Raw genomic sequence first — 24213 nt, forward strand, 5'->3', positions numbered from 1 at the left:
TGAAAAAGCTAGAAAATATGCATTCTGTTCTATAAATCAATCCATTGAGAATCAAAAAAGTAAGTGTAGAATATTCTTATAAGATGTGGTTACCGACAAGCGACACTGTTAGTCACTTAATATGAACTGTGTTACGCTAATTATTTATCTTTGAATGAAAACCAAACTTTACTGCAAATCTCTTTACTACACTACAGTAGTTGACTGAAAGCTTACACGGACAGTGATTTGCATTGTAAACAATTGATTTGAAAATACCAATTTCTCTTAAAATAATTACTTAAAGTATGGAAACCTCATTGTCAGAACATGTTCACGCTTGTAATCGAAATTTAATTGGTCGAAAACACTTGTTACATTCAATTTTAAGGTGACTTTAGTCATAATTAACCTTAAGGAGGTATTCATTGAGAAATTCATTGAAAAAAATACAGCTAAGTACATCCTGCAATGTTATTCACATTTAATTCTTCGCTAGAGGAAATAAAAATTCATTACGACAGGTTTCGAAACTATCAAGTCAGTTCATTATAATGAGATAACCTCTCTAATGTAGATTTGAATAAATTATGAATAAAAGCAACTGAATTTCTAACTAAGTAGAAACCCAAACAAAATTCACCAGTAGTGAAGCATCTGAAACAATAGTTGCTATATTCCAAGATATATCGATTGCAAATTTCAGACTGACTAGATTACATGAGACCTTGACAATGTCATAAGTATTTGAACGAACACAGGATATGGTTAAATATGTATCGGTCCAAGTTTTAACACCGCATCAACACAATGAGATCAGATAAACACGATAAAAATCAAAGCAGTTGAAGTAATAATAGTAACAATGGGAGTAAAAATGGAGAGAAGTGAGGAAATGAGGTAGTGGAATAGAATGAATGTAATGATATTGATACACTATATTTAAATAAAGATAGCGAATGAATGCATGTGTTACTGCAACTGATTTGTAATCATCGTGAGCTAGCGTTTCCAAACACTATTCATGGTTATCATGCGAGTTACAATCAGGTAGACTGAACCTACCGACAAGGCTCAGATCAACAATCAATGACTTCATGAACCGATACAAACTTTCAGTTTGCCTACACGTGGTTTCATTTATACTGTTGATTTCTTCATTTCTAAACTTAGCCCCATAAAGTCGTCGCGTTATGATCTTTTTAACCAGTAGGACTCAGATAAAAGCTTACACAAAAACATGATAGAAGTATAAACATGTTCTGCAAAAAAGCAATAGTCATTTTATGGATCTCTCCAATGATAGCTGATATTGATATAGTCTATTTATGTCCGACTGTAAGTCGGTTTTGGGAGTTGCTATGTGAGATGGCATTTCTCTTTATGCTCAAAATCGATACTTGTTCGGAATAAACGATTGTCTGAGTACAACTGTAGTAGACTCATAGAATTTCTATTTGCTAGGATGGGGCACTAAAAGAACACATTAAGTTCCTTTCAGTTTTTTTCCTAGAATGCTTATTTGATAACTAAAATCAAGTGCTATGATAATTACATTGGAGCACCTACCATTTTAAAGGACGTCATGAAGATTCCTGCAGAACTCATAGTTTATTCATTTTGACCAGGAATATGTGAAAGTGTAGGCGTTAGCTATGGAGGGGCAATAGATCGGCTACTATATATCGCTATCTTGCTGCCCCATTCAATTGAACAACCCGCAAACAACTGTTTACATAATTCTAGCCTAAAAGAGCTTGATACACTTTCGATTTTATGCTGGGAAGGCCACGAAAAATCGCAATTCAATCTCCAAATCGACGAAGGGGTGAATCACGCTGGTCATCCATATTGCCTAGATGAGCCCATGTGAACAACAACAACTGGATTCCTTTGAGAGTCTTAGGGTCATAAAATATGTCAATGTCAGGAAATTTTAGACCTAGTTATCGAAGCCTAATGCCCGATTTAACTTAGGGCTAGATACAATATTGAAGATTTCACCATATATTGTCCATGATGCTACGTGGTGTCGAAACCAGAAAACATCATGACGCTTTTAAGCCACTAAGTAAGAGTCTGACTATTCACTTTTGAATTTCAATCAATCTGTCATATATTAAACAAAGAAGAGAACTTTCTGAAGGTATCAACGATATAAAAAGATGACACGATTACATTATCATTCACTTTCTCTGAACAATGAAAGATGTCACAGATGCTAACAGTTAGAAAACAATTACATTTTACCATATTTTCATGCACCACTTCGTAATTTAAATTTCATATATAAATAAAGGTCATAGTCATCACTGTTCACAACTCTCACAAGTAATCTGACCTTTTAGTTACACAATAGAATAGTGATATGGTCTTATGTGAATGTTTAACGAGTGTCTGGTTTCTACTACTACCACTACTACTACTTCTACTACCAATGCAAAACAAACTCTTATTAATGAATGTGCGCGTTTATCAATGTATGTATATACAGAGAGAGAGAAGCAAGTAGAGGGTAGTATTAGTATTTATGATATTGAGAGAAAAGTACACATAGTAAATGACTGATTAGTCTAAAACGAACAACTATTCAGATATAAACATTACGCAAAGATAATTATATAATAATACCTTACATTTGCAATGATTTTCTGAACCAACAAGGCAATAATACACAGTTGGTGTAGAGTAAATTGTAGATATGATAATGTTAGGTTGTGCGTATCTGTCTAGTTAAAAATGAAACACTTTACTAACAGATAGGAAGTTATTAGTACTGGGTATTCGTGTAGATTGTAGTATTTAGCGGTTTCATACACGACCTGAACTTAACTAGAAAATTACTGAAAACATGGAAGCACTAAACGGCTAGCTCAGTGGTTTGGAAATTAACTGTGTGCATGCACGACCTAAGGTCCTGGGTTCGATTCTCGGATCCGGAGGCATGGATGTGCATTGCTGAGGAGACCCATATTAGGGTGAAACAGCCTTCCAGTGCTTCCAGGTTTCCAATGGTGGTTTAGGCAAGATCAGTTCATGATTTAAACTATGAAGGTAAAAAATTGACTACAAACCATTCACTCACTTTTATGGAACTACAAGTATAGATTCATTCATTTTCACTGCCATATACATATAAACTTGATAGTCTTATGTCATATTTCTCACCTAATAACAATGATTGCGGTTAACCAAACTGAGTTGAAGATAAACCTAACAGTAAACATAAAGCAAAGTGATGGACCAACGCGGTATGTAGGTCAACTGTTGAATACACATGAAGACAGTATTAATTTGTAGGAGAACTGTTATTCAAGAAAGGAAAGGATAACAAATAAACAGATGATAGTTATACGAATATTCATCAAGATTAAAACTAATAGTTTGACAGAATTTTCACATACAGATGATAGTTAGATATTAAATTATTGATTATCGTTAATCAACTAAACACGAATGTTTTTTTTAAAATTTCTAATGAAACTATATAAATTATTAAAGTTACCTAATAGTCACCTTATTCAACCACATTTCGCTTAATATAGAGGGTGTATTAGACGATCCCTTTACACAGTGTCAGTCAGTAACAATGTAGAACTTCGTACGTGCGTACATCAGTTCGAGTTGCCACACCACATTAGCACAGAGATGCAGTGGTCGAGTCAAATCCCGTAGTGGTAGAGGTAAAATAAGAGTATAAGCGGTAATCAAGAAAATTAGTGTTTGGAGATGTTATTTAAAGAGTATATATATATATATATATAATACAGTGAAATAAATTTGGGAAAAAAAAATAAGAGACAAGGGGGAATAAGGAGATCAAAATTTGGGAGAACACAAAGAGTGTATGCACCTTTACAAAATGAATTCAAACTGATTCAATGTTCTGATAATAGCAACCCATCACAAAATCTAAGGTTCATACTTATCTAACAAATGTATGACAAACAGGATTACATATATTGCTTACAACTGAGTCGTGCGACAAATCATAATGCACCAATTGTCTGACCTCCAGACAGTCGGTGACCAATATTTTGAAAAAAACACCTTTCATTTAATTTATTGTCATTAAGTAAGGGTAATCAATGAAATCTGTAGACATTTTTAGCCCGAAGTGGATGTTTTTATAGAATACAAGACACACCTAAAAGATATTTTCTAATCCATCATTCACTTGAACCTTAAAATAAAAATTGGAAACATTCTATTTCAAAAGGATTTAATTGAAAATGTTTGATGAAATTACTTTCATAACATACGGACACAGATTTTCGAAAAAATTGGTGTAATTATTATTCCTTCAGACATTTTTTTTCTTTGTGAAATTGATTAGCTAACTATTTGTCTGACACTGGTTCATAGTAATTTTAACTGCGTAAAGTTAAAGGTGTCTATGTTTTTCCAGACATTATATAATTGAATATACCACTTGAGCAGTGTCTTGAATGTTTTAGCTTGAAACGGATAGGAAACTGGATAGGATGTGTTAGTATTCTGAAAACCTCCCTACTGAAAGAACAACACGTTCGAGTGAGCCCATTTAAGGATCATCACAAGTTTCAACAGGCCTCCACCAGAAATCGGAGTATTTGTGATCAACCTGTTCCCGGAGCCATGTAGGTCACAACTGTGTTGTCTGGACAAGTATTTTACCAAGTACGAGTTATTGTGTTCCACTTTATACCACCCTCTTTGTATGACAGCTGGTGATACTAACCGGGTGCTCTCAAACACAAAGCAGGAGTAGAAGAATCCAAGCCTTATGCATACTAGCTCAAAAGTAAAACCTCTAACCATACACTAGATAGATATTTGCTCCCACTTTTGGACTTCATAAAATTACGCACCCATAAAGAAACCAAATTGCCTTGAGATCTTAAAGCAAACAAAACACCTGGACTAGTGAATACTAGATTTGAAACAAACTGACTTTAATTTACCAATATTTGAAAAGATATCTGTATATACTTTTATCTGGTTATTGAGAGAATACGAATCAAGATTTGAAGTTGTAGACTAAACGTAAGTGAAAAAATCAAAGGCATTCACAAAGGTCATTAGTAAGTACACATGATGAGAGAGATAAAAAAAGGGATAATTAAAAACAAGTAAATGTGGGAATCACGATAGTATCTTTTTGAAGGTGTGAATTGTGTTTGGGTATTTAGGTGTTAGAGTCTACTAGAAAATGCGTGTTTCAAATATTTACGGGAATGTTAATTTTATGTTGACTATTAGGTAGTTGATCTTTCAATATCTATGGGACGTCCAGTCAAAGCTACTCTGAGATACAAACAAAAGCACTTCTTATAGTTCTTTCGATTCAAGTTCTTTGGTATATGAGAATGAACTGACAGCCAAAACAAAAGTATCACAAGACTATAAATTGTTCAGTTTCAATTCTAACTAATGATAGTTCATTGGAAATAAAACAACCAGTGTGACAACTGGGTATTTCATTTTCAAGTAGCCTGTAGTTTACGGTCAATCCTTTCAGCGATTTCAAAATCACTAATTATCCAAAGTGCTTGTACTGATAGGTTTATATTTTAACCTTCCCTTTTAATTTCTAGAGCAATTCGATGATTTAGTAGGGACTATCATCATGACCAGATAGTTCAGTGTAATCATCATATATACCTAGTTGAAATCTACTCATAACATAGGCTAACGACTGGAAATTATATTTGTGTATGTGCGTACGGTTAATCAATCAATGGAATACAAAAAGTGTTAGCTCATTTTCGGTATAGTCATTAAGAGCGTGTTGGTTAATCCAAACGTGTAAAATTCACCTCTAGAACGGATACACATATACAAAGGTGTTGTTTCTGATGAAGTTACATTACAAGAGTGAAGTTTTGATATAAACAAAAAGATTGAGAATGGTGTTTGATATAATTAAACCTTGGGCTGCATAAAAACATGGATTCAATCGGTTAATAATCAAAATAGTAAGACTGGAAAGCATCACGTTTGCTAAGCTAAACTAACTGAAAGATTCGATAATAAGGACTATCAAAGGAGAGTATTAAAAATGATTTAAATAAAATTATTTTTGGGACATGTGTTAACAATGTTATCCCGAAAGACATTAAAAGCTTCATGACTAAATTTTCCAACTTCGAGTACGTAACACCTGGAAAATAATCATTTTGAGTTATAAATATTGGTCATCATCTCGAAATAAACGACTATTTTGAAAATATACGCTTCATAACTTTAGAGCTTTACAGGGTGCACCCGAATGTTCACAGAAAATCTTATCAAATATATATTGAGGTATAGATTGTTTAACGTATTCTCCATTACTGAGGCGTCTTCACAAACAAAACAACCATGCATCTAGTGAAACTCTGTATGCTATACCTTAGTCCCAAAATAACATAATCTCTCATAGCCAAATCTACTGACTAAATCATAATCCATGGAAAGTAGTACTCCTTAGGATAAACGTTTCTTCAAAAGACAATCCTTATCATGTTTCATTCTTGTTACGATGTTCAAAAATATGAAGGATATTTGTAAAACAGTTGGAATCCTCTGGTGTTAACTAACTTTTACTGACCGTCAATAATAGCTGGTTCCGATATCTATGCGATACATCAGATATGATAACACAATACTACTCTCTATGCAAATCGATAATTATCTCCCACGTGCAATCCCGACCGTTGTTGCTCCCTTGACGTGGTGGTCAGGCTTGCCTATCGTGATGAACCAGTCAGGCTAAACTGGCTGGGACAATCGTTCCTCGAGGTCCTGCCATGCCAGACAGGTCGGTTGAAGAGCGGAAAGACCAAAAGCAGCAAACCCAAGGTCCGAGGGCGAAGTCGTACTTCAGAATGTAGGGAGGTGTGACGGTAGTAAGGTGTTTCCTTCAAACAACCAGCATAAGAACGATGCTGTTTTCCCACAAGGAGGGATGGGGTTAGAAAGGGTCGACCCTAAAACTACACACCTCGCCTTATCTCACGGACAGTGATGACTGCTCTCATAATTCCAACAGCACTCAAGACCTCTGTATTCATAATCAACCTCCCTCTTAAATTCTTATTGTCCCCCCTACATCGACTTCCAACTCTAAACTTCCTCTCTCGGCTTCCTCCTTAGGTGTCACCATGGCCAACGATTCATGTTCGCAGAACACTGTCCCAGGTCTACTGAAACCTCGCTCAAAACTACACATTGGAGCCTTCAACGTACGCACCCTATGTCAAATCGGTCAGCAGGCCTCCTTGGCTGAAACTCTAGAATCTCGTACCATCGATGTATGCTGTGTCTCCGAAACACGCATACAGGATCCTAGTGTGGTCATTCACTTGACCTCACCTCGCAAAACGGAGAGCCAACGAGATACACTCTCCGTGTATCTGGCGAACAAATGGCTAGTTCTCGTGGACTGGCAGGTGTAGGCATAGCACTAAGTACGAGAGCGGAACAAGCACTATTAGAATGGATCCCCGTTAACAGTCGTCTATGTACTGTTCGGCTAAACGGCTCCGTAAGAACTCGGAAGGATAAGAACACACGTAGTTGCCTTTTTGTCGTTTCTGTCTACATCGTCTAACATGGCGACCCCCTACACCAAACCAACGATGGACTCAAATAGACCATATTGCCATCAGTCATCGTTGGAGAGGGTCGGTAGAAGATCGTCGCTCATTCTGGAGTACCAGCTTGGACTCCGACCACGCCATAATACGGGCACGCATCTGCTTGCGACTCACTGGATACAATAAAATCACACTAAAAAGACCCATTAGAACTGAATTGAGTAGCGAGAAAACCAAAAGTCTGTTCCAGGAACAACTGAGGTCACCCTTCAGTAGTTCTGAAAACGAGGTTGACCCAGATGTTGCTTGGAAAGATATACAAGCAGCTGTGGAAACAGCAATGAAATCTATCAGTGATTTTAACCACAGGGTTACAAAACACCAATGGATTTCCTCCAAGTCTATTTCACTGATGGATTCTCGTAAACTCATCTCATCAGGCTCTGAACACGATGAAGAGCGAAAGCAAAACAGATCTAGATTAAGCAAAAAGTCTAAGGAACGACCATGAGCAGAGGTGGGCAACGAAAGCAAAAGATATGAAGAAGGCGGCGGCTATAGGGAATACAAGATAGCTCTACAGACTAATGAAAGAAACTGGAATTAATAAGTCAAGTGTAAGTCAGACTATTTCGAAAAAAGACGACACTCTCATCTGATCCCAGTCCAGACGTTTAGAACAATGGGCGGAACATTTTAGAGAACAGTTCAGCTGGCCTTCAGCTACTCTACAACTACTCTCTATTCTCACACAGTGTGAATGGAACATTGAAGTAGGTCCCCCAGCTCTAGCAGAAGTTCAAAAGGCTATAGTTAATCTGAAACGAGGAAGGGCAGCTGGTCCAGATGGGTTGGCTCCAGAGGTCTTTAAGGATGGTGGTCCAATTTTAGCGATTAGGTTGACTAATATTTTAGCTAAGATCTGGGAGTTAGACGTTATTCCATCTGACTGGTCACAATCACTTATCGTCCCAATATATAAGAGAGGGTCGAAATCATCCTGTGACAACCATAGAGGGATTAGTTTAACTAATATAGGATCTAAAATACTAGCTTCGATGATTATCGGACGCCTAACTGAGACTCGTAAACTGCAAACACGAGAGAATCAAGCTGGTTTCAGACCTGGTCGTGGCTGCATCGACCACATATTCACCAATCGTCAGGTTCTAGAACATAGGCATACTTATCGGCGTCCGACAATGGTGGTCTTTCTTGACTTAAAAGCAGCATTTGACTCGGTAGACCGCGAGATTCTGTGGCAGTGTCTGTCATTGAAAGGCGTACCTCAGAAGTACATAAACCTTGTGAAGGCTCTTTACTCGAACACTACCAATCGATTCAGAGCTTATGGCAAACTGTCATCTACTTTTGCAACCTCAAATGGTGTCTGGCAAGGCTGTCCACTTTCTCCATTTTTGTTTAACTTCATTATAGACCTATTGATGGAAAAAACAGTCTCGTCGACTGAAGTCTCGGGTAATGATCTCCTTCCAGGAGGTCCAATTATCGACTTAGAATACGCAGATGACATAATCCTGTTTGATGAAGACGGTGATAAAATGCAGTCTTTTGGTATCACTAAGCAGCAATGCCAGAATGTTTGGGATGCGCTTCTCTCCCTCTAGATGCAAGCTGCTGCTTCAGGACTGGTCTGCGTCAACACCTGAACTGAGGATAGGGAGCGAAGTAGTCGAACGCGTTGACAACATCACTTATCTTGGAAGTTTGGTCAGTTCTAATGGGTTGGTGTCTGACGAAATCTGTGCAGGGATTCGAAAAGCTCGCTTGGCTTTTGCCAACTTACGTCACCTATGGAGAAGGTTAGATATCCGTCTATCAATAAAAGGACGAGTATACTGCGCGACAGTCCGTTGTCTTTTACTTTACGGCAGCGAAACATGTCCATTAAGAGTAGAAGATACTCTTAAGCTATTAGTATTTGACCACAGATGCCTTCGAAATATTGCTGGCGTCTGCTGCGATCACCGGGTAAGTAATAGTGAGGTTAGACGCAGGGTATTAGGGAATGATGGTAAATCAGTTGATGAGGTTGTGAATCTTCATCGACTGAGATGGTTGGGCCACGTGTTACGTATGCCCGAACACCGATTACCACGACGTGTAATGCTAACCGGTGTTGGAGATGGTTGGAAGAAAGTTAGGAGCGGCCAAACCAAAACATGGCATCAGTGCTTGAAGTCACTTACTTCTAGTCTGAGCCATGTTGGTAGATGCAGACTACTTGGTTGGGGTCCGTGTGACTGTCGTAACCAATGATTGGAGACTCTTGGTGACATGGCTCAGAATCGATCACAATGGCGTCGGTGTATGCACTTTTTGTCTTCCCTTAAACTAAGAGATTAAAATCGCTTCATATCTTTCTTTGTACGAACTAATTCTTTCTTCCTGTACTATATCTTTATATGCAATCGTTCTTTTATACATTACCACCTCTGAATTAACTACTTTTATGAATTCGGTGTCCATCTTGTTGTGTTAATGAGGTATGGCAACTTGGACCGATGCATATATGTGCCTGGTCCTACGTTGTAGCTGACTGACTGACCCACCTGTAATAAATTTTTACTTGAGTCGATTATGTAGTTTCTTGGAAATTGGAAACATTTTCAATCGTTTTTCATGATATCGTATCTTACTACATTATTATTCTAATTAACTAGAAATACAATTGTAATGCTTCAGTAAATGATTTTATTTATTTGAACACATAAACATTGGTAAAAGGGGGCACTCAATACATATGCGCCACACATTAACAATAATGCCAGTAGCAGTGACCTAATGAGTTGCCCACTTCATGATCTATTAAATGCTAGAATTTACATCTAAGTGAACCTAAGAACTTTTGCTATCCATAAGTTTGATCTTTGTCTGAACTATAGTTTATGATGAAGTAGGTACTAATCACAGGGTATAAATTATTTGGATAAAGCATCGGTAACTGATATTCAAACAAAAATTCTCAATTCTAGATTTAAATACAATGTAGTGTCTAATCTATGAAGAAAGTGAGAGGCTGACATGAAACCTGCAATATTAAAATTAACAAATATTTCATTCATTGAGTAAACAGTAGAACTCAAGCTTAATAAACTAGTATCAAATGTAATTATAGCGTTAGTTAGTTAGTTTCTGATCGATGTGAAAATAAAGCGAACCAAGGTTTTCTCCATCTAGTTTTATCACTTTATAATCATGCTTAAGAGCAGTTGAACTTATAGCACGAAATAGATAACGATCCAATTTAAAAAGTCGACCTACTGATAAGATAACAATATTCAAACGGTCAAATAACCGGCCAGGGGTGCATTTCACGTCCTTAAGTCATTTAAGTGTATGATAGTAAGTAATCGCGGTTACGTTTTCGTTTATTTAGTCACTCCATGGTAAATATTTTGGAATAATTCCTATGATAAAATTAATTGTAGGTATATCTTTTGCTGTTGTAATCTTTTTTCCATAATGACTGATTGCGCTACATTTGACGCCACAGTAGGATGATGGAGTGGTATTTTGGTTGTAGAAAATATTTTACATATAATCTAACAAAAACAACAGATAACGGAACACACCCTTTATAGTGGATTACGGTTGTGTAAATGATAATTCCGCTTCATTTTAGTTGGTCTTCATGTGCAGGGTCGAAATTGTGAACGAGGATGGGATTTATGTTCACTCACATAACCCAAAATAAGATGACTTTTTCAAATACATTGAACCTATTTTTTACGTGAAGGTGTTACAAGGTCAAGTGGTGCTAATAGCAACTAGACAGATAGACGATCATCTTTATAGCGTTAGACATGGTCCAACAGTGACAAAACAAAATGAAAGCAAATATAAGCATAAACGGTAGTCGTAAATGTTCTTCAAGTATGATAAAAGTATTCTGCTAAATAACATTGAATTTAAAGGTTATGAATTATAGTAGAATTAAGTTTACTATGTCCTTGCTAATCCGTCTAGGGTTACATAACAGTACACAATCTATTATTATTAATGATGATGATGAGTAATCGGTCACAGAAATTTTTTATTAGAATAACACATAAGGCATTATTTAAAAAGACAGATTTCCAGTAAAAAATCTTTGTACGATCATGAAATCTTTGTGTTTTTCTTATTGTTTGTGTCCTGAAGAGCAAACAAGAGCCAGTCCTTTATAGACAGAAAATGCTTAATCTGACCTTACCGACTAGTAGTACTACTAGTGAGACAAACACACAAATACAGAAACGGAGATATTAACATGAATGACTCATCCTTCGACAGAAAAAATAATTTCAGATTTGAAGATCAACACAGGACGGTGGTGATTTCTGATAGTCTACACATAGTAAAAATTTTTCCACCAATGAAAAGCATGCGACTATCGAAAGTAGAGATTAAAAAGTTTTCAGGTCAATTCCAATAATTTCTGCCTTATTTGATCATGAAAACAAACAGCCCATCTTACCCACATACTGTATACACAAATCCAACAAACACGTGCATGTACAAATTGGAAAAAGCAAACATTCTATATGAGGGTGGACATATTTTGTGAAGAGAAAAATCACATGGGTGCATACGGCAGGCGTATAACCAATACAGCTGTTCTTTTCATCCCTAAAAAAACGGGTTAAGCTTATGAATATACAAAGAAATTCACGTCCCCAGGTCAAAATAATTTCGATATACAATAAACTGGTCTGATAATATTAGCATTCATAAAAATAAAGTAACTAATAAATCGCAGATATAAAACTTACTAACAAAGAATTCATTTACTAGAACAAGATAATTGTCAGTTGCTGAGTCATTATAAAACCCATAACGCTTCAAATTAGACGTATGCAGTTTGTAGTACTTAGATATCTTATTTTCATACGCGAATTGCGAAAAAATACCAAATACAATGTAAAATAATATTAAAATATTTTCGAGAAATTAACAATCTTTCGCTATACTGATGTGAAGTAACAAACTAGAGGGCTGCTTATGCTTAACAGTAGTTCATAAGCGAGTTGATCAGTTCGAATAATGGAGATGACTGTAATCGGCACGAGACCGTTGTAGTCGACCATACAGCTAAGGCAAACAAATATTCCTTCGCTTCATCTTAATATTTTTTCTTTTTCTTTAAGCTCTTTCTTGCATTTATTACATCATTTTTATTCTAACTATCTTCCAGATTAGTAATCTGATTTTATCAACTGAGCTGTACTCATTTTATTCCTACCAACGTTTACTCATTATGTAATCACTTGTTCCTGGTCGTTTGAACTGTTGTCACAATCAACGTTCTTTCACATAAGGTATATATTTACAATTTATTTACATCCTTACTATACTATATTAATGTGTTATCAAAACAACTCCCAACCAAACCCTTCCATGTAATTTAAACCAATTGTGTAATTACGATTTTTAATATCACAGGTTGTAAGCAGCTGACGAGAACCAACGAAATAAAATGAATTCACGCTATTCTGCTAGAATCGTTGTTCTTGCTCTTTTCAAAATGATAAAGAGAACTATGTGTACGATATAAACAAAGAAAATCCGAAAGGCATTATGTATTCAAATAATGCTCCCTGGTCCAAAAATAACAATACCAGTGTATTAATTACAACACGAATAAGCATAATTAGTAGGGAATTCATTCAATTCTGTAAAAATCTTGGTATCAAAATCGAATTATTCTTAAACATCCAAGTGGGAAACTTATAAACTAACCATAGCATGCTCATAGCAAATTAAAAAAGGGTATAACTCGACCATGCTATTGGATTAGGTAGTTTTTTGCATAAAAACAATTGTTTGATTTTTAATCGACCCAATTAACAGTCGTCTGTTTATAAAATTTCGAAAACTATCATTATTGACATGACATACTGATTGTGGTATATTATAATCCACTCAAAATTAGGACCTAGTGGCCTATAGTCCAACGTCTTAAGCGGTGATCCACCGCTTTACTGACTGATGTAAAGTTAATCTGCTTTTACAACTAGTTAAGTGATAATAAGTACATTGCTAGTATACCACCAATAATGTCGTCGGCATAAACATGAATAACACAGTTAACGGAAATAGCGGCTTGCCCATTATTTAACAAATAATATTTACATGTTACAGATGCCTAAAATAAATCTATAATCGTAATAAATAAATTCTTTTTACATTTTTATCATGAAATCTATTTTCACTTCGTTCTGATCAAATTTTAACACGAAATATTGTGGTACACTTCGAGAGAAGAGGCATTAGGGATTGATGCACGACAATAAAACAATATTACGTAAACTCGCATACTAATGAATCACAAATAATCACTTAATTTAGTTATTTAAATACAAACTACTCCCTATCTCATCATACTGACTAATAAATTAACATACTTACAAAGAAATTCTGAAAATGAAAATATGAATAAATTGTAGGTGAATATAAAAAATGTAATCAGTTATATTTCATAAAATTAATTACCACTATTCAATTAGGGAAATGAACATTCAATCTATGCGTTTACATGTTATTATGCAAATCCAAAAATAACCACTTGTAGAAAATTATGCAGATTTGAGAATGAATAAGCAAAATATTAAACCATACAGTCTTAAATCATATTCATATGGGTCTGAATCAAATGTACTACATATATATATCTGGTGGATTAAATAAAGGGATTAGTATTTTTCTGTCGTTTACATTTCGAGTTGGATTGATCAGTTTACTTTACAGAAACAGAGTTAGAGGGAAAATGTATCCTGGAGATCTACTAAATGTCATCATCTGTACAATCATAAATGTAGCCTGTAACCAACGTTGTGAAACGTTTATTTTAGCTATTCAGTAATATAATAAAAATAGGGTAACAATCTGAACTAATTGTTTCTTGAACAATTGCTGTGTATTTCAGAATTCTAAACAAATCCAATATTTTAATTTCTACAAATTCATGAAACGACTAGACACTTTGAAAGTGTACTTTGTAACTTCCCAACTTGTGGGGTAGGGAAACATAAGTCTCCTAACCGAAGGACGAGCTTAATGCGCAGCAGTTTGCTTCGTTCTACTGCATGGATGTGAAACATTGCCATTAAAAATAGGTGATAGTTGCAGGTTAATAACATTGGATCATAAGTGCCCACAAAGCATTACTCGTGTAGTTTGGTACCACGGCGTAAGCAATACCTGTATTAGGAATAGACTACTACGTAAAGATGGCAAATCCGTTGCCGAGTTAAATAGACTTCATCAACTGAGATGGTTGGGGCATGCCTACCGCGACAAGCGATACTGTTAAGTTTAGGATTAGTCTGGAAGACTAGGGGCGGATAGACCTGGCTCTAGTCCACGAAGTCACTAACTCATAACTTGTTATTATTACAGTAATATATTTTCCCCCTCGAATCGTATCTCCAGTGTCAAATCTTTCATATTACAACTGATATTGTCACTATCTCTACTATTGAGGGATTTGGCCTGACAACTACATCTCTGTGCTAATGGGGTATGGCAACTTGAACCGATGTACATACGTGCAGGTTCTATGTTGCAATTAACTGACTAACTTTATAGTTGATAACACTTGTATTTTAAACTTGTCAAACGAATTTTATGAATTACAGTGACACATTCATAGTGAAATTAATCAAGTTCAGGTTTATATTTGTACTAATTGATCTTCGCAAAATTTCATTACCAAAAGCAAACTTTCATCGACTGCCTGAAAAGATGGGTTCGGTGATAAAACGAATCAGCTGAAGTTTTAACATTTTTCAAAAACATATTAACATAAACGTGATTGCAGAAAGAAGAGACATAACAAAAACACAAAGCAAAATAAATAACACGTCAGTGAAATCCAAGAGTCAATAACGCGAAATGTCGGGAGAACATAAGCTGAAACGAATAGCGAGGGAAAAACAATAACCGAGAGGACGTCAGACGGTAATAATGTCACAAAGCACAAATGATCACTAGATTTCAACAGCAGAGATAATTGCTTTTTGTAAAAACCATTATCAAAGTGCTGCAACCTAGTGAAACTAACTAGAACTATTTAAACCTAATAGAACAAAAGCTAACAAAATGTAAGAGAGAATTGTGAATATCAGGTTGTAAATGAATGGATAGTTAAGAGGATATTGTTCTGAAACGTAATTTTATGGTTCGACAAAAATTAACAGAATATACATGTATGTACATACAAACTATACATCTATGTACAGAATGAATACGGATTGATTTGTAAATAAGGATGATTATAACTACATAAGTTCGTTAAAATAAAAACAAGTAATGTATTATACACTTATTCACTACATGTAGAAAGACTATGGTATGACAAGTGTTCTTTTTGTGGAGAGGATTGAACTTGGTGGATTTGATTTGAAGTAGTGGATGTTGTTGGTGCCAGAATACTATTCACGGTATTATCAACGGACAATAAATCAGTGTTAGAATTTGTTCGAACTCTTCTTATTGAAGGTGTATTATGTGAATAACTATTGCCACCACAAAATGGATTAAAAACTTTTGGGCGAATTAACTGATGACGAATATCCAATGAATTAGTGGTAAGTGAACGCTTAAGACAACGTACAGGTGGTTTCCCTTCAAGTGGTTGAATAATTTGAGGTGAATTGTGATACTTTATTCGGTCTAAAGCACGAGCAACCTCAGAACAGTTATTATTGGTACTTCCCAATGTTGCTGCTATCACACGACGACCGACTCTTACAACAACTTCTGCCAAACCAAGAGGACTGTCGACCACACTTGATGACACTTGGCTACAACCTTCAACATTAGGAGAAAGCATAGCATGTTTGGGTTCTTCATTCACATTATCAGCAGAACAGGAGTGGTGACTTTGAGATTTGCTACACAGTTCAGAACCTGATAACATAAAAACAGCTACTATAAAAAATTTATTCTGAATAGAAATACGTTTTTATAGTCAGTTGGATTCATAAGCTATTTATAAAAAATGAACACTCAGAGGGAATCAAAGAAAGGAGTCCAAACTCAGTTACCACATTTATTTTGAAGACAGAAAATAAAAGACGTTTTCAAATGCGATAAGTTAACCGGTATTTCACCAAGTTAACACACAAAACAGATTAAATTAAAGAAGTAACAGTTTACCCTAAAAAAACAGTTTTGGGAATATTGATAAGAATATGAGCTTAAATGCTCTACTATTCATACATGAGCAGTTATTACTACTCTTTTAAATAACTCGAAAAGATAGTCGAATTAGTAATAAAGGTTTTGTCGAACATAGAAAGTGAACACAGAGCTTAAGCAACAACAATTATGTGAGTTGTTTTAGACACTATATTTTGAACATTGAAAGTGAGACATGGTATTTTTAGATTCGACACTTTCAGTTACTTGTTGTGGATCACAGGATCATTTGGTAATGACAAGTAGCGAGCACTTCATACCACCACACCCGAAAGCAACCAACAATATAAATTTGTACTCGTAACGTGAGTTTGCTGCTTTTGGTATTACCGTTCTCCAACCGATCTGCCTGGCAAGATAGGACCAGAAGGAACCTCAAGTGTTCCAGCCAATATAGCTCGATTGGGTCATCACGGTCGGCAAGCCTGACCACCGCGTCAAGGTAGCAGCTACGGTCAGGATATTTTTAAAATATCAATGAGATAGGTTGCAATTAACAGCCAATTTCATATGGTCGTCTGAACTTTTCGGCTTTAGCTAAGTCCAAGGTCCAAATAAATATTCCACGACTATCGACAGCGATCCGAATACAAATATATGCGCTTGAACTGAAGCCACATTTACTTTTGCGGGTTCATCTGGAAGCATGTTTATCCTAACCGAAGATTTAAGACGCTTAAAACAATTGATTGACTGGACTGTGCATCACAATCCATATGCTTTTCAACATCACTGGACTAGCATACTGTATACAGATCTTGGTCGAGGACGACTACATAGTAGTGCAGCATTTGGAAGATATTTGAGCTGACCATACAAAATATTTCAAATAATAGTTTCTAGAACCGATTGTTTTCTACTGGTCACCTTAAACATAATTTTAGTCAGACATAAAATGAACTCTTATTTGATACTTATAGCTTTATTTTTGCAGCATTCGACTGACTTAATGAGTAGTCAATGAACATTTAAGTTGATCATTCGTTATCAACTAACAAGTGAAAAACAAATCTTCATACATTGATTAGCTCAATTGAAACTATAGATAATTTCTCATCTTCTGCCACTTTTAGTTGAAGTCTTTAGTCTTTTTAACACTGGTTGATGTGGTTGAAAACAATAGGGAATCAAGAGGAAACTATAGCCACTATTGTTTAACTGTTAATTTAATTTTTCAACAAATTATTTTTAGGTTTTCCAGTTACATATCCAAATTGATAATCCAGAAAAAGCTCAGTTTCAAGGTAAACATATCGTTTAAGTTTAAGGATTATTTGTAAAATGAAATCAAATTGGTTACGTTGGAAATGACAATCATTCGGTTAAGTTGAACAAGTTTAGACGTCGAATGAAATTGTGAGATTAATAATCAAAATTAGTAATAGGCAATCTGTTTCGCTTACATAACACAGTTAGGGCTTATAGAAAGTTGAGAAGTGCATTTAGTTTGTAGATCTAAATACCACTTATGCGTGGAATGTTTGATAAATTTGTAGAGTCGACTTAGATATAAGGATGCAAGGAGTTCCTTAACTACAACGCTATAGTAACACGATACTTACAACGAATTCGCTTCCTACTACATCTAGTTAATGTTTAGAGTAAGCTTGACAGCAGAGTATAACCTTACATCATCTGAACTAGTCAGTTATAGTCATTTCTTTACGGAAGATTAGCCAAACAGTCAAGGTAGAATTTGAAAATCTGAGCAACTTAGTCAACTTAAGCAGTCCGTTCCTATCTATAGAATCATGGTCTGAAATCAATTCAGAGCAGTTTTATGAACAGATAAGTAAAGGTGTTTGAGAAGCTAAGTCTTGAGGATGCTTCATAAGAGATGACAGTAACCTATACTACTTCACACAATACAGCACAATAATGGCAATCACATCTATAACAAAAATACCTACCGGAAGGTGAGTAGTTTTCTTTGTTTTCATAATTGACAAGACCGGAGATGGAATTATCCTCATGCATAGGCAGTTCACGATCGGATCGAAATTGGTATGTTGGTGGTTCATGTGTTGTAAACATGTTATGTACACCAACCTTTAGATTCAACGGAAGTTGACAATAACTATCAACCTCGGAAACTGGTATTTGGGATTTATCAACTTCATTTTGTTGAGGTTTTATACATGCCATACAGGCTGAACTGACACGACGAGTAAGACGTTTATACAAACGTAAGTGATTCCGGTAATCCCGGTGGAACATTTTAACGTATTCTTGCGGAGTACATAAATGCTAAATAAAAAATAATAAAGATGGTTTTGTTATCTCGAACGATTGTTTTATACGGAAAAAACCACCAATAACGGCAGTCAACTTACTGGGAATTTTCGGTAAAATGCAGAATATCCACCTTTCATTATATAAATTTCCGGAAAATAAAGAAATGGATAACGATGGTAATTCGAAACACGATCGACGCTCCGAAGAAATGCAGCCCTTTAATGAGGAAGGATGAAGATCCAATTATTATCAGAAGAGAAACTGGATATAAAAATCTCCACATAATTTTATATGTTACTTCATGTAATTAAACTACGCTGAGAAACTGGATTTTACACACTAGTTAATCTAGCTCTTCCATCCAACAGGAAATTAATACCTCAGAGTGTATCCCGCAGATGACTCACAAAATCAATCCAGGGTTTGAAATTTAAATGCTTAAAGGTGCGCCAGGTGTTAGGTTTATACTCCTTAGAATATGGGAGACAGAAGGGACTTTTAATGACCTACAATATCGTGAACACCATTGTACATTGTCTGAAATTTTAGTCGTATTCTTAACCTTAAAGGAAATACTCGTGAATGAGAAGTTCAACACGCATGTTGTATTGTATGCATGATTCCCGTTTCTTAAGAGTCAGTTAGTTAGCAACAATGTAGAACTTCGTACGTACGTACATCAGTTCGAGTTGCCATACCATATTAGCACAGAGACACAATTTTCGATTCAAATCCCATAGTGGTAGAGGCAGTAAAAGTAGCAAAGCCTAGAGATTCTCTACCGAGTTAGCTGAAGTAACTTCCTTGAAGTTCTCAAGGATAGTATTCTAAGTTGATTTATGAGAGCTTTTGCATTTCTGCCAATGTCGTATATTAAGATCCAGACAAGCACGTACTTGTTCGTAAGTTGATACAAAAACTCACTGTATTTAAAATCACCTGAACCATTCAGGAATCTTGAGTGGTGTAGACACAGAGTGATTCTAAGTTGTTTTGTGTATTTGTAGAACTAACAAGTGTCAGATTAGTGCTACCCTTAATGTAGGGTTATTAAAGAAAATTGTAATTAACTACTGTGATGCTACTGGGAAAATCACTGAAATAATTAACTCGAGAAAAATTTTCCAGTGAGAATTCAGCAGCTGTCTATTGTAACATAGAAATGCGTTGTAGATAAGACGTAGGACTCGCAACAGAATTCGCGAGCCACTGACAAGTCCCAACTACAGAAAATTTAGTACTCTTAATTTAAACCGTAAGGATGTTTGGGATGTATGTATGTATGTAGTGTATCCAAAAGTCAATCATTTGTAAAATATCGTTATCTAACTTACAATGCTGGAGCTCGTTGAGAAGAAAATTCACAATGGAATATCACAACGAACGGAGGATCTTGGTTGCTTGATTCGCTAATATTTGATAAACCACTGCTAACATAACTAAGATCCGGTTCTGATTTTGGGCTATCACTATGAATATTCTTTTCTAAAATAACTTCATCGTTTGGATATGCAAGATCCGAATCAGAAATCTCCGAAGTTGTATTTTCAGGAAATTCATCTTCATCATCATCGTCAGATATTAATTCGCAAGGTGCAGAAAGTGGCTCCCGCTGTGTAGTGGCTAATCTTCGTGCTAGATCTTCTCCAAGAAATCGTGGAGGTCCAGATGTACCAGGAGGTCTTTGCGCAGGGACACGATTAAATATCTCTTGAACTAGATCACTGTGAGTAAAAATGTTAATTGCTCCTTTAATGTGTCCTCCCTCATATTCATAAGGGAAGCGGCAATCAACAATGACATAATTGATATTACGCTTGGAGCCAGATATTAGATCACCGACCGTATCTGTAGACACGCAATGTAGGCCGGAACCAGTCCTATCTACTACAGGTAATGCACGCGCCCGTCTTCCATCACTGCACAAGCTGTGACTGCTCAAAGAGCCAATACAACGTGCAATCTACAGAAAGTATGAACAAAATTTTAGAAAAGATCAAAACAGGCGTAATAACCTATATAACTAAACTAATTATTATTTATAAGTCTAGCATAGGACGATAAGACATTAAAGCTAATGGAATTTCATTGTATGGGATTGAATGCAACCTGCTTTTTTATGGATAAGTTAACTTATTTGTTAAGGTAATGGAAAACGTTGTACTCGCTCTCATTTAGTGTCACGATGAAAAAAAGAACACTTTATTGAAAGTTACATTTTATAATGGAGCTGAGTTAATGAAGTATGGCAACTTGGACCGATGCATATATGTGCCTAGTCCTACGTTGTAGCTGACTGACTGACTGACTAATGGAGCTGAAGCGTCCTGATAGTGCTAAAAACATTGTGTTACTAGTAGAAGCATAACTAGGAACAAGATACTTATATATATATAAATGGCTCTGGACGGGATAGAAACTTTCGCTTAACGAGGTTCCACACCTAATAACAGTGGATCGCCGATGCCGCCAGGTTGGATCCTAGGTATATTTAATTATAAAAAAGCAAAAATACCAGTAAATTATAGAGATAAAAACGCTCAGTTCGCAGAATACGTCAAGTTCTTTTATAAAGGACTCCTAGGAAGTCACTTGCACTAGCTCAACAGACAGCGAATTCCAGCAAATATCAGTTATTTTATTGACGAGTGAACCTAGTACTTTAAAAGTAGCATTTTTTAAAATCACATTTTTGATGAAAATGATTTTTTTGTTAGCGGCTAACAAGAAACACAATATCGTGGATAGGACTGCATTACAATCCAAAACAGATATCTTAGATGAGTGGATAAAACGATACAAATCAAGGTAACGTTTACTAAAATCTCAATGGGAATTAGTCAAAATGACGATGCTTTAAATCATTAATATTAATGAGTTGACGGTTATAAGGATCTTCAAGTTAACTAGTAACTAAAAACTACAGCCTACTGAAAATCTAAAGCAGTCGAACGTTATGCAAACATTTTACGGAACTTTTTCTTACATGAATATTTAGATTTAGAGGATTTTATACCTGACATTTATGAATGAGAAGCAAACTGTTCAGAGCACCAGAAAATAAAAAACAATACTTGAGTCTAATCTACTAAGTTGAAACACTTTAGGTTATTCTGACCATAACCATACCTTGAGAAACCTTATTGTATTTTGATTACTTATACTGATACGCCATACCTGGTTTTTAACATTAGGGATAGACTGCCTAATAAATATTTATAGTTTCTCTTTAACATCTTATTGTTAGTAGAGACCCCGAATACAAACAAACCGTACAATTACCACTAACAAGTAGCCTGGAAATAACATCACAAATGACCAAACCGGCTTAAAAAAAGTACCAATAAATTTGAATCCAAGACTAAATACTATTGCTCACAAGTTACATCGGTATTCACCGAGCTCTTAGTCTAGGAAATGGGAAGAACGGTCAGATTTGTTTCGAATAAATACAAAGTAGAAATCGTCTAAAGCACAATAATTTAGTGGCAAAATGATTTTATAGTGCCTGTGATAGTTTTTCACAACTATAAGATTGACATTTAAAACTAAATGACAAATAGTAGCCTTACTAAGAGACCTAACACCGAAATAACTGCGTATCGTGAGACGACCCAGTATGAAACAAATACAGAAACTTAAATTTGCGTTAAAAATTGACGTACCGCATCGTAAGAAACAGAATGCGTTTCGGAAAGACATCTTGAAAGTTTAGGTTTATTGATATTTTCATCGTTGAATACCTCCACAGGAGAACTTGGGCAATGTTTGTATGAATATGAAGATGGCATAGGAGTCGAATGATGACGCAGGAGTTCAAAAAATGGTTTCGGACCACCATTTGGATTAGAAAATAAAGATCCAATATTATCATGTTCTGAATTTTCATTTAACTCCTCTGTGGGTATCGTAGAGTTACAATCAGTTTCTTTTGGTGATTCTATGCGTTGCTTTTTAGGTATAGGATGAAGCAAAGAACTTGAACATTCCATTCTTTTTTCAGGACTAGGACTTTTAGCTGACGTTAAAAAGCTAACTAAATTATCTCTAGGGGGTGAGGCTTCTGAGGTGCTTCCTGAACCCGATTCACCTACAGGCGGAAGAGAATAGCGTCTCAAATTGCACGGATTATTATCACGGATTATGGCAGCAGGACATGAATTCGTATCTGTATTTGCAACTTCCACCAAGGATGTATCTCTCTCTCGGGATATACCAGAAATGCGAGGCCATTGTTGTCGGTTATGTCTTTTGGCCAACCATCCTCTGCTAGAACAAGAATGAGCTCTCCGGAGTGTGCTGTCACCTGGAGCCGCTGACTCAGTAGTTTCATAAACGCTTCGGATTAGTGAAATAGGAGGATCACGATCCGCATTTATTTCATAGAACTGGAATTTCTTCAAGATAAACTCAAAATATGTTTACTTACGCGTTCACAAATAGATGATGCCGGAGCGGAATGAGTTGTAGCACCACTATAATAACCGGAAGAGCAACTGTTGGAGTGTTCACGAACAAAAAATTCGGGGGCTTCCGACCATACTGATGTTGTAGGTGGCTCTTGATTCGCACTAATGCAACATAAGGATATAAATTATTCAACAAACCTTTCGTCTATGTCTGGAGGTATTATTTCTGATATTTGATGAACTGTTATTGAATAAATTACAACATGTAACACTGCTTACGTTTTGGTACTGTTTTCGTCTTAGATACTTCAAGAAAGTTAGCCTTCGACAAAATTTTTGATAGACGGGTAACTGGAGTATCACTCGAAAGGTCACTCGTGTTCATTAATTCAGTGTTTTTGACGATGCCGAAGTTAGGCATATGCACCACGCGAAGTTTTCAAAAACTCGAATATCGTAAGCCCGCCCTCAAACTAGGTATTTTATACACTATATTCAACCAATTGTAGTAGTAAAAAACAACCTTGAGATTAACCAGCTGATAATAGCTGGCCAATCACATCACGAAGTGTACGCTCGAATTTCAAATTGTTTTTCAGCTTCTGCGCTGTTGTTGATTTAATCAACTTTCTATTTTTCCTAACCCTTAAAAAAATAGTTTTAGATATTAAAGGGGTTAAATCTTTTGTTCCGATAATTGGCAGTCGGAAAAATCAGTTCTTGAATTCTTAAAATTGTTTGGTTGTTATATAACTTGTGGAGAAAACATTTTCGCGGTCTACCTCTTAACTATATAATCCAGATGGTAAACATGTATTCATATGTTT

At 35.7% G+C, this 24213-nt stretch overlaps 1 protein-coding gene across 1 annotated transcript; it reads right to left on the minus strand.

Moving 5' to 3' along the window:
- Positions 1-13640: 13640 nt before the first annotated feature.
- MS3_00006369 (uncharacterized protein) lies at positions 13641-23860 on the minus strand. Its single transcript, XM_051214500.1, has 8 exons — positions 23666-23860; positions 23585-23627; positions 23407-23548; positions 22643-23365; positions 20312-20940; positions 19076-19193; positions 18653-18989; positions 13641-16451 (listed from the first exon to the last, which is right to left on the minus strand). Exons 1-8 carry the CDS (start codon positions 23805-23807, stop codon positions 15865-15867), a joined length of 2721 nt encoding a protein of 906 aa, XP_051067684.1. The 5' UTR covers positions 23808-23860; the 3' UTR covers positions 13641-15864.
- Between the last annotated feature and the right edge of the window lie 353 nt (positions 23861-24213).

Source organism: Schistosoma haematobium, chromosome 2, assembly GCF_000699445.3.
Source record: "Schistosoma haematobium chromosome 2, whole genome shotgun sequence".
Taxonomy (NCBI): domain Eukaryota; kingdom Metazoa; phylum Platyhelminthes; class Trematoda; order Strigeidida; family Schistosomatidae; genus Schistosoma; species Schistosoma haematobium.

Bases quoted from the DNA above. Each gene is read 5' to 3' on its own strand.
- MS3_00006369 (XM_051214500.1), bottom strand. From the start codon at position 23,807: ATGCCTAACTTCGGCATCGTCAAAAACACTGAATTAATGAACACGAGT. The intron at 20,941-22,642 runs GTACGTCAATTT...TACTTTCTGTAG, and splicing joins ATTCTGTTTCTTACGATGCG to ATTGCACGTTGTATTGGCTC. The intron at 18,990-19,075 runs GTAAGTTGACTG...TTTTTTATTTAG, and splicing joins CATTTTACCGAAAATTCCCA to CATTTATGTACTCCGCAAGA.